Source organism: Moschus berezovskii, chromosome 4 (assembly GCF_049115385.1).
Source record: "Moschus berezovskii isolate FMDL1 chromosome 4, NW_MosBer_1.0, whole genome shotgun sequence".
Classification (NCBI taxonomy): Eukaryota; Metazoa; Chordata; class Mammalia; order Artiodactyla; family Moschidae; genus Moschus; species Moschus berezovskii.
In genome coordinates this window covers 27,654,492-27,666,832 of record NC_142463.1, presented here as the reverse complement: position 1 = coordinate 27,666,832, position 12,341 = coordinate 27,654,492, and the positions used below count along the sequence as shown (strand labels likewise).

Below are 12,341 nucleotides of genomic sequence, written 5' to 3'. Positions count from 1 at the left end.
TTTAAAGAAAAAAAAAAACTTAAAAAGAATCAAAAGATATTCTGGAGTTGAAAGGTATAATAACAAATAAAAATTCACTTGAGTTTTTCAAGGTAGATTTGAGCAAGAAGATGAAAAAAATCAACAAACTTGAAGATAGGACAAAGGAAATTGTGTCAGAGGAACAGAAAGCAAAAAGATTGAAAACAAAGGAGCAGTCTAAGGACCCTGTGGAATACCATTAGGCAGGCCAACAAACACACTGTAGGAATCTTAGAAGAGACTTAAAGTAGCAAAGAATACTGGGGGGGAAATGGCTGCAAATGTCCCAAATTTGATGAAAGACATGAATATAAACATCCAAGAAATTCAAGAACTCCATGCAAGATGAACTCAAGACTCACAGTGAGACATGTTATAATCAAATTTTCAAGGACAAAGATTCTAAGCAGCAGCAAGAGAGAAGCAAATCATCACATACAAAGGATCCTCAGTAAGACCTGCAGACTTCTCATCAAAAACTTAGAAGCCAGAAGATAATGGTTCAAAGTGTTAAAAGAAAAAAACTGTCAACCAAGAATCTTATGCCCTACAAAACTGTCCTTCAAAAGTGAGGGTGAAAGCCAGAATGACTATCATCAAAAATTCCACAAACAACAAATGCTGGAGAGGGTGTGGAGAGAAGGAAACCCTCCTACACTGTTGGTGGGAATGCAAATTAGTACAGCCACTGTGGAGAACAGTAGGGAAGTTCCTTAAAAAACTAAAACCAGAGCTACTATATGACCTTGATATCCCACTCTTGGGCATATATCCAGAGAAAAACAAGATCCAAAAGAATACATGCAACCCAATGTTCACTGCAGCACTGTTTGCAACAGCCAAAACATGGAAGCAATCTAAATGTCTACTGACAGAGGAGCAGATAAACATGTGGGGCATAAATACAATGGAATACTATTCTGTCTTTAAAAATAATGAAATAATGCCATTTGCAGCAACACAGATAGACTTAGAGAGTGTCATACTGAGTGAAGTAAGTCAGACAGAGAAGGAGAAATATCAAATGACATCCCTTAAAAGTAGAATCTAAAAAGAAATGATACAAGTGAACTTACTTACAATAAAAAGAGAATCATAGACTTGAATGAAATTATGGTTGCTAGGAGAAAAGGATAGGCAGATGGGATAGCTAAGGAGTTTGGGATGGACATGTACACCCTGCAATATTTAAAATGGATAAACAACAAGGATTTAACTATACAGCACATGAAACTCTGTTCAATGTTATGTGGGAGCCTGAATGGGAAGGGAGTTTGGGGTAGAATGAATATATGTATATATTTATGGCTGAGTCCCTTTGCTATTCACCTGAAACTATCACAACACTGTTTATTAATCAGCTATATCCCAATGAAAAAGTGTAAGTTTTTTAAAAAGTGAGGATGAAGCCAAGACATTTCCATGTAAAGAAAAGCCAAGGAAGTTCATTACCACTAAACTTGCCCCATGAAAAATGCTAAAGGAAGTCCTGCAAGATGAAATGAAGGAACACCACACAGTAACAAGAAGCCATATGAAGAAATAAAGATCTCAACAAAGGTAAATACGTGAGCAATTACAAAAGCTAGTGGTATTTTTTAAGTGGTTGATAACTACACTTTTTTTCAACATGATTTAATAAACAAATAGTTCCTTCAAAAGATCATTATTCATCTAAAAACTAGTGTCATTATAAATTTGGTTTATAATTCCAAATTTTGTTTTCTACGTAACTCATGATGAACACACTAAAAATAATTATTTTTTGCTTTGAGGCAGACAACGTATAATATAATTTGGGAACATCAATTAAAAGGGGTGCAGACAGAGATCTAAAAGAAAAGCTTTTGTTTGTTATTGAAATTAAGCTAGTATAAATTCACATTAGTGTCATAACGTTAGGATGTTAAATGTAACCTCCACAATAACCACAAAGAAAACAGCTACAGAATACACAAAAAAGGAAACGAATACCAACCAAAAAAAAAAGTCAGTTGAACAAAGAAAACAGTAATGAAGCAAATGAGGGATTAAAAAAAAGTTGTAAAACATATAGAAACTAATGAGCAAAGTGAAAGAAGTCCTTCCTAATCAGTAACTATTAAATGTAAAAAGATCAAACAAACTAAACCCAAAGCTGGCAGAAGGATGGAAATAATCATTATTAAAGCAAAGAGCAAAACATAGAGAATATAAAAATAGTAAGAAAATGAAACAAAAACTTGGTTCTTTGAACACATCACCAAAATTGACAAACGGATGGACTAGGGGTGAAAAAAAAAGAAACTAAGAAAAAAAGAAAGGACTCAAAATACTAAAGTCTGAAATGAAACAGAAGACATTACCACCAATTCAACAGGAAAAAAAAAGAATTATAAGAGTATTATGAAAAATTACATCCTAATAAACTTAATAACCTAGATGAAATGGGCAAATTTCTAGACACATAAGACCTAATAAGACTAAATCATGAAGACACAGAAAACTGAAATAGGAAATTGGATCAATAATAAAAAACTTCCCCCAAAATAAAAGCCCTAGATCTAATGGGTTCACTAGCAAATTTTACCAAACACTTCAGGAAGAACTAATGTTAAAACTTTTCAGTTTAACAACTGGAGATGGAAGATTTCCTAACTCATTCTAAGAAGCTAGCATTACCTTGATACGAAAGCCAAAGACGCTACAAGAAAAGGAAACTAGAGTTTAACAGTCCTTACAGAGATGGAAAAATCCTCAACAAAATACAGGCAAACCAAACTCTGCCAAATAAAAGAATTATATACCATGACCAGGGCTTTCTTGGTAGCTCAGCTGGTAAAGAATCCTCCTGTAATGCAGGAGATCCCGGTTCAATTCCTGGGTCAGGAAGATCCCCTGGAGAAGGGATAGCTACCCACTCCAGTATTCTTGGGCTTCCCTGTCAGCTCAGATGCTAAAGAATCTGACTGCAATGTGGGAGGTGAGGGTTTGATCCCTGGGTTGGGAAGATCCCATGGAGGAGGGCATGGCAACCCACTCCAGTATTCTTGCCTGGAGAATCCCCAGGGACAAAGGAGCTTGGTGGGCTACAGTCCCTGGGATCGCAGAGTCAGACATGACTGAGCAACTAAGCACAGCACCGTGACCAAGTAGGACTTATTCCCAGAATGCAATGCTCAACATACCACGGTATACGAAAAGTCAGTGTTACACACAACAGCATCAGAATGAAGGAGGAAAGCCACGTGATCACCTCGTCCAACACAGATAAAGCACCTGACAAAACTCAACAGCCTTTCTGGCAAAGTGGCCAACTCTGTGACCCCATGGACTGTAGGCCAGGCTCCCCTGTCCACGGAATTCTCCAGGCAAGAATACTGGAGAGGGTGGCCATTCCCTTCTCCAAGGGTCTTCCTGACCCAAGGATCGAACCTGGGTCTCCTGCATTGCAGGCAGATTCTTTACTGTCTGAAGCACCAGGGAAACCCCCAAACACTTCCAAAAAGCCCAGAAGGAAGCTACCTCAACTTAAGAAAAGCCATACATGAAAAATCTACAATGAACATGATACTCAATAGTGAGAGACTTAAAGCTTTCAAAATCAGGAAAAAGACAAAAGCCCCTTTCACAGCATCTACTGAACACAGCACTGGAAGTTCTAGGAAACAGAGCAATTAGGTAAGAAAAAGAAATAAAAGGCATCCAAGATGGGTGGGGAGTTTAGGGGAGAATGGATACATGTATCTGGATGGCTGAGTTCCTTTGCTGTTCACCTGAAATGATCACAACATTGTTAATCAGCTCTACTCCAATATAAAATAAAAAGTTAAATTAAAAAAATAAAAGGCATCCAAATGGAAAAGGTAGAAGTAAAATGATCTACTTGCAAACTATATGATCTTATATACCACACACACACAAAAAAACTGTTATCTGTTAGAGATAATAAATGAATCCAGAAAGTTGCAGGATACACACAAAAAAATCAGTTCAATCTCTATACAATAATAATGAACAATCTGAAGAGGAAATCATGAAAATAATTCTGTTTACAATAATACAGTACTTAGGAATTAACAAAGGAGATGAAAGGCTTGTATGATGAAAACTACAACATACTAATGAAAGAAATTAAAGATTACATTAATAATGGAAACACACCCTATGTTCATGGATTAGAAGACTTAAGGTGTCAATACTACCCAAAATTATCTAAATATTTATATAATCCTTACCAAAATCCCAATGACCTTTTTAGCAGAAATACAAAAACACACCCAGAATTTATACAGAACTCCAAGGGAGTCACACAACCTGATTTCAAAACTGACTATCAATACAAAGCTATAATAATCAGAACAGTGTAGCACTGGCATAAATTCTGGCATACAGACCAGTGGAATGGACTATAGCCTGCCCAGCTCTTCTGTCCATGGGATTCTCCAGGCAAGAATACTGGAGTGGGTTGCCATCTCCTTCTCCAGGGGATCTTCCCAATCCAGGCATCAAACCTGGGTCTCCTGTATTACAGGCAGATTCTTTATCATCTAAGCCACAGGGGAGTCCATGGAATAGAAAGCCCTAAAACAATGCCTTGCATTTATGATCAGATGATTTTTAACAAGGGTGCTAAGACAATTTGGTATTTTCAAGAAATTGTCCTAAGAAAACTAGATACCCACATGTAAAAGAATGAAATTGTAAAATCTAACGTAACACCACATGAAAGAAATTACCTCAAAACAGATCAAAGACTTAAATTTATGAACTAAAACTATAAGACTCCTATAAGGAACATGAGGAAGAAGCTTCACAATTCTGGATTTGGCAGTGATTTCTTGGATATGACACCAAAGGTACAAGCAACAAAAGAAATACAAACTGAACTTCATGAAGACAAACCAGAGAAGGGGAGAAAATATCTGAAAATCTTACAGCATAAGGAGTAATATCCAGACAACACAGAGAACTCCTATATCTCAACAACAATAACAAAAATAAAACCTAAGCAACCTAATTTAAAATTTGGCAAACAACTTCACTAGACATTTCTTCAAAGACATACCAATGGTCAATAAGGTTCTGAAAAGATGCCCAATATAGCTGATAAGTATGGAAATGCAAATCAAAACTGCAATGAGGTACCACTTCACACCCATTAAAATGGTTACCATTAAAAAATTTAAAAAGAGAAAAAAATACGTGTTGGCCAGCGTGTGAAGAAATTCGAACACTTGTGCACTGTTAGTGAGACTGTAAAAACTGTGAACTGCTGCAGAAAACATTATGATAGTTCCCCCCAAAATTAACAGAATTATCATATAATCCACCTGCAAAGAGGGAGACCTGGGTTTGATCCCCTGGGTTGGGAAGATCCCCAGTAGTCTGGCCTGGAGAATTCCAAAGGGGTTGCAAAGCGTCGGAACAAGACTGAGCGACTTTCACTTTCACACCATATGATCCAGCAATTCCATTTCTGGATTGCTCATTGTTCAGTCGCTAAGTCATGTCCAACTCTTTGTGACACCATGGACTGCAGTACACCAGGCTTCCCTGTCCTTCACTATCTCCTGGAGCTTGCGCAAACTCATGTCCATTTTAGTATATACTTCTGGGTATATACCAAAAGAACCAAAAGCAGAGTCTTCGGAGTTTCCCAGTGGACTAGTGATCAGGATTCCAGGCTTTCACTACAGAGGCCTGGATTCAATCTCTGGTCAAAGAACTGAGATCCCAAAAGCTTCACAGAGTAATCAAAAAAAAGCGGAGTCTCAAACAGATATTTGTGTACTCCTACTTGCAGCAACATTACTCACAATAATCAACACAATAGCCAAAACATGGAAGCAAACCAAGTTCATATCAATGACTACTGGATAAGCGCAATGTGGTATACACATAACGGTTATTATTTAACCTGAAAAAGGCAGTATGCCACATGGACAAACCCTTAGGACACTATGTAAAGTAAAATGAACCAGTCACAAAAGGACAAGTACTGTGTGATTCCACTTACATGAGAGAGTTGGTCAAAATCATAGAGACACAAAGTAGAAGTTTGTATTGCCAGGGTCTGGGGAGAAGGGGTAAGGGAGTCAGTGTTTCATGCATACAAAATTTCAGCTTTACAAGGTGAAAAGAGCTATGGAGATTAATGATAGTGATGGTTGAACAAAATTATTACTGTATTTAAAACCAGTGAACTATACATTTAAAAAGATTAAAATGATAAATTTTATGTGTATTTTACCATCCCCTCCCAAAAAATGGGAACATGAACTGACATGAGGTGATTTCCAAGACATACCTCTAAGTAAAAAAAGCAAAGTACAGAGTACATGTACTATGCTACCTACTGTGTAAGAAGTGGAAATTTAAAAACCTAAATATATACGGCTTAATACTTTGACTATACTCTCAGTCAAGAGTGAAAAGAAAGAACTGCAAATATATCTTCAACTCTTTTTTAGTAGTTTTGTGCTTCAAAGGAGTATAGGTGAAGCAACTCTGAAACGATTTTGTTTGTGTTATAGGATTAAGGACTAAGCGCTGAGGCTGTTGGAAGCCGAGGTTCTCCACGTAGAAAAGAGAGATACAAACAGAATGTGGAAAGGCAAAGAAGAACAATATAAAGATGGGCATTTGTAAGGACCACTTTTAAACTTATTTCAGCTGTTTCTCAGCTCTGCTTGATGAAACGGTTTAAAAACACATCTAGCACTCAAGACAGTGGTTTCCCACTAAAAGGAACCAGGGTTCTTGGGAGAAATATCTCACTCTAAGACCAAAACAGGGAAGTATAAGAAGCCGAGAAAGTCAAGAAGGACTCAAAATAATAACAGTAATAATGGGGGCATATAAACACGGACACAGGAGCTCTCATTGGCCACCCTGTGACAAACTGAGCATCAAAATAATTGAGAATAGCAATGCATTATAAATCATTGAAAACAACAGGAATCAATGAGTTCATACAGAGGATATGTTAGACTTGCTAAATGTTTTGAATAAAAAGAAGAGCTGAAAAAAAAAGGAGAGTTAGAGTTGGAAAATCATCACTTTGCAACCACTGCAGTAAAGAATGGTTCAGTTAAGAATTATCAATGGATGCTATATCTAGATAAGAAAGTCCGATGAGGGCCAGGATATTGGCATAGTCTTCTAATATCTTATACAACACTCATTAGTTTCAAAAGGAATAGTATTATCTATGTAGGGGAGAAACAGTACAAGAGTATATAGATAATATTTTATCTGCACCTGGATATTTTACCTAGTACCTGAACAACTCTGACCAAGTGATGAAAATTAACACCACCAATGAGGGGCACTCTGTGCTTCATATCTTAATACACTTGAGAAGGGCACAACATCCCTTATGTGGTATTCTGGGTAGACCTAGAAGAATCTGAATTATGATGAAGCATCAGACAAACCCAAAATGAGGAACATTCTTCAAAAAACCAAACAAAACAATGTTAGTTTGTATTCTTCAAAAACAACAATGTAATGAAGAAAAGGAAGGATTATGACAACTGAGGCTTTCCAGATAGCCTGGAAATGCAGGAGATGCTGGTTCAATCCCTGGGTTGGAAAGGTCCCCTGGAGTAGGAAATGGCAACCCACTCTACTGTTACTGCCTGGAAAATTCTGTGGACAGAGGAGCTTGGCAGGCTACAGTTCATGGGGTCACAAAAAGCTGGACATGACTAAGCACACATATAACAACTGAATGTAAAAATAATCATGGACTAAAAGGAAAATTATTTTATAAACGGTGTTAAACTGGGAAAATCAACACTGGAAACATGTACAGTAGATTTTTATTTTAAAGTATTATATCGATGTTAAATTTGCTGAAATTTGACAGCTACACGATGGTCATCCTTAAGATTACCTTTGATCTCAGAAGAGTCAAAGAGACTATCTTTCCTCTAGGAAATACAAACTAAAGTATATTAATGAGCAGAGGGGCATGTTGTATGCAACCTACCCTCAAGAAAAAAATTGTGTGTGGGGACTTCCCTGGTGGTCCAGTGGTTAGACTTTCCGCTTGCAAGGAGCCTGGGTTTGATCCCTGGTCAGGGAAGTAGATCCCACATGCTACAATTAAAGATCCCACATTTTGCAACTAAGACCTAGCACAACCAAATATGCGTGTGTGTGTATTAAAAACTGCATGTATAGAGACAGAATAGGGTAAGACAAATTTGGCAAAATGTTTACAGTTAGTGATCTGCCACATTAAAAATTATTTCAAAACGGTTTTCAAGTACTATATGTAGATCAATTGAGCAAGGATCTACATATTATTAACAATCTAAACAATGGATATAGTCTAGATTTTTAAGTGTTGTGATAATCTAGATGTAAGAGTTGAAAGAAAAACACAGGAAAAGCCATTATAAGACTAAGCAGAAGACCAGATAGCTGTTGCATCACCCTCTCTCTCCAAGGTTTCCTACAGAAGCCATAACAAAACAATTCTCATTCTTGAGACACCCCACCAGTGGATCAGCAAGGATTTCCGAGCAAATGAAAATGTTATATGGCTCTTAGGACTAATGGTGGGTGCCCTTTTCACCCATTTTAAAGAAATTAAGTACACACTGCCCACTCTAACATTAGGTACAAGAAAATAACACATACCTGTTCTGTTAGAAGGTCTTCACTGACACTTAATTTTATCCATTTTTAGCAAATTTTTGAGCAACCCAAACAACAAAAATGCTTAGTATATTTTGCATCTGATTTGAAAAATACATATTTCTCTTAAATATAAGATTTTCTGAAACACACCTTTTAAACTTATCATACCTTATACTCCACTAAGTCTGGATTAAGATCTTTAGAATTTCTTAGTACTGGGAAGATTGTGGTCTCTCCTCTCCCTCACCCAAAATATTCAACACTGTATACAATGCATTATTTAACATTTTCAAAATAAGCTAAACTTACATGTGTACCAGATAAAGTTTACTGAAAGAAATCTTGTCTCATTTTCTTTTGGTATACTGGCTTTATAGTATCTTAACTACATGCATAGTCTCTCTACAGAATATTCTAGCACTTGGCAATATTACTGTATATATCATGAGTTGATGTCTTAAAAATCTTTTTTTTTTTAAAACTGCTGTGGTTCTTTTGATCATTGGGACACTAAGTGCCATTAATCTGAAACAGACCTAGGTGTACATTCTTGGTAAACAATTATCTACTATACACATTTAATCTGAAAGTTCAAATTATCTCTCTATTTGTAGCCTAATCATGCAACTGATAGCTTCATGGCTTCATTAAGAAGTCATTTAAAATTAAAAAACTTTAAGACACAATTGCTATTTCCAAATCAAAAGAATAAAATGTGAAAACAACTAATGACTGCAAATCACTTGACTCTCACCCTAGTAAAAATTACATAAATCATTGTTTTTCAAGGGTTCTTCTGAAGTCGTTGTTCTGAACTTTGGCTCCACATTAGAATTACTTAATGCCCAGGCCAAATCCCAGACCAGTTACATCAGAATCTCTAGGGAATAGGCCACAAGCATCAGTGTATTTTAAAACTCCCAAAGTGATTAAAATGTACAACTGAGGTAGAAAGCCACTGTTTTAAAAAAGTATTCTAGGACATAAACATTTAAATATATGCTTTTAAAAACAGCACCACTAGAGGCTATAAACATAGTCTAGCAATGTACAATACTTTTTCCTTCAGGGTCTTTTAAAACTTGTGTTTTGTCATACCTTTATCAAAAATGGTATTAGGCACATACATCACTTGCCTTATTCATTATATTTAGCTGTTACTAGAGGTAAAAGCATTAGTTTCACAAAGACCCAAATATAAGACCCAGCTCTCTCATTTAATAGTTCTATGACTTTGGATAAACAGCTTAACCTCCTCATCTATAAAATGGAAGGATTAAAATAGAAAACAATGTGCAAAACATGACAACTGGCACGTAAGAGGTGATGTATAAATGGCTCTGCTTATCATCATCAAGCTAGACTGGGAGACACTGGAGGCTAGGGCTGTACCTTGTTTAAGGTTCTATTTTCACAACCTCATACCACATAGTAGCTACACAATAATTCTTAATCACTAAGCTCCTTCTGTCTTTGTAACCCGAATGCCTAGTACAGACTCTGATACACAAAGAAAGCTTAATAATGTTCAGAACAAATGAAACAAACTTATTTCAGAAAAGAACGAACCCTCAAGCCTTCCTTTGCAGAAAAGAAGTCAGAATAACCAGCATCTGTAGCCAACAGTCCCACAAATCGCATCGCAGGCCGTTGTTGTATAAATAGTTCTACAGCTCCATCAGTGATGTAACTACCCCCAGAAATGTCCAGGGACTCAATATTAGGCAGAATGTCTTTCTGCTGTAGCAAATGAAAAGCTAGATCCGACCTGAGTTGCCTGTGATCAGAAATATCAAGGTGAAGCAGACATTTAAGTTCTCTAATGACTGAGAGAATCTGTGTTTTGGTCATGGTCAGACATTTTAGATAGTGCATTGTAAGAGACCTGAGTCGATCCTTACAGGTAAGGAGTGCAGAGATGTTAGTGACCAGAGTATTAGAGATATCCAAGCTTTCCAGTTTTGGTAACTGCGAAACATTAGCCAGGTCTTCACTATGAAAACAAACATTGATAACACTTAAAACGCGAAGACCAGTGAGCTGACCAAAGAACAACAGTCTTGAATCTTGAGGGATGCTTGTTGAGTCCAAGATGAGACGTCGGAGGTTTTCTTGGATCCAGCTATTGCTGCAGAGACCACTTAGGATGTCTGGAATTGAGAGGTCAGTGTGTGCTGCAGTAGCATCCAGTTCAATGAGTCTGTGATGGCAGAAGGCTTTTAGGAACACAGCTGTGGATATTTTAGCTTTCTGAATGTTGACCAGCTTCAGTTTCATTTGGTTGCCTTGGAAAATGCTTGCTGTTCTATCAGTCAGCTTGCCTATAAGAGAACCAGAACCAGCTTGTAATAACTAAATCTCATGCCTTTTCCAGGAGGCACTGTGGCCAGTAAACTCTGATAGATGCTAATAGTAACAATAATGACTACATTTACTGTTTACTCTGTGCCGAGCGTTGTTCTAAACCCATTACTCAGATTATCTCATTTATTCTTGAAAATAATATTGTAAAGGAATTACGATTATTACCATTTTACAGCTGAGGAAACTAAAGCTTAAAGAGGTTAAGGAACTTACTCAAGGTCAAAATATGTGGCAGAATCAAGAATCAAAACCAGTTTGACTTCAGCGTCCACAGTTTTAACCATAGTAACCTTGTTTACTTGGGTTTCCCTGGTAGCTCAGCTGGTAAAGAATCCGCCTGCAATGAAGGAGACCCCGGTTCAATTCCTGGGTCCTAAAGATCTGCTGGAGAAGGGATAGGCTACCCACTCCAGTACTCAGGGGCTTCCCTGGTGGCTCATATGGTAAAGAATCTGCCTGCAGTGCGGGAGACCTGGGTTCGATCCCTGGGTTGGGAAGATCCCTGGAGAAGGGAATAGCTACCCACTCCAGTACTCTGGCCTAGAGAATTCCATGGACAGAGGAGCCTGGCAGGCTACAGTCCATGGGGTCACAAAGAGTTGGACACAACTGAGTGACTTTTACTTCACTTCACTTCAACTTTGTTCATAAAAGAAGAAAAAAAAAAAGAAAAGACAAAATAAAAGAGGTAGGTAAGTATAGGGCCTATAATACGCAAACAGCACTAATGATTACTTTTAACCAAACCAGTGGATGGCCTTTGGAAGTCACTTGTCCCTCTATGCCTCATTTTCCTCATCTGTAAAATGAATGGGTTATATTAGATTTCATTTAGAAACAACTTATTAATACTAAGCATCTTCTATCTGTGAGATTCCATATTAAGTAACAGGAATACAAGGTAATAAAGACACCTGTGACCACAAAGAATTCAGTCTAGGAAGCATGTCAGGCAAATAAGTGATTATAATAATATATTATATTCAGTGGTGATTTGTACCAGATATTGAACACAGATGAGATTACTATCAGGGCAGGTTTTTAAGGCTGAATATCAGTTTCCCAAGGGGAAGGGTAGAAGAACACAACGAAGACATGGAGGCACAGAACATCAGATTATTCAGAATGACCCTATTTGATCAGTGCTACTGGACCACAGTGTACAAGGGGAGGCCCGGCTGGAAATGACAGTGGAGAGGAAGGTAAAAGGCAGATGGGGCCTGTAAATAAAACGAGGAAACTCATGCACCCTGTAAACAAAAATGAGAAACTCAAAATTTTTAAGCAAAAAATGAATGATTATAATATATTTTTACAAAGACCAA

General features: G+C 37.2%; 1 protein-coding gene across 1 annotated transcript in view; it reads right to left on the bottom strand.

Moving 5' to 3' along the window:
• ZYG11A (zyg-11 family member A, cell cycle regulator) overlaps positions 1 to 12,341 on the bottom strand; it is a 65,378-nt gene that overhangs the window by 24,802 nt on the left and 28,235 nt on the right. The window contains exon 3 of the mRNA XM_055402928.2: positions 10,222 to 10,973. Within this exon, the coding sequence (XP_055258903.2) occupies positions 10,222 to 10,973 (752 nt within the window). The remainder of the gene's footprint in view (positions 1 to 10,221; positions 10,974 to 12,341) is intronic.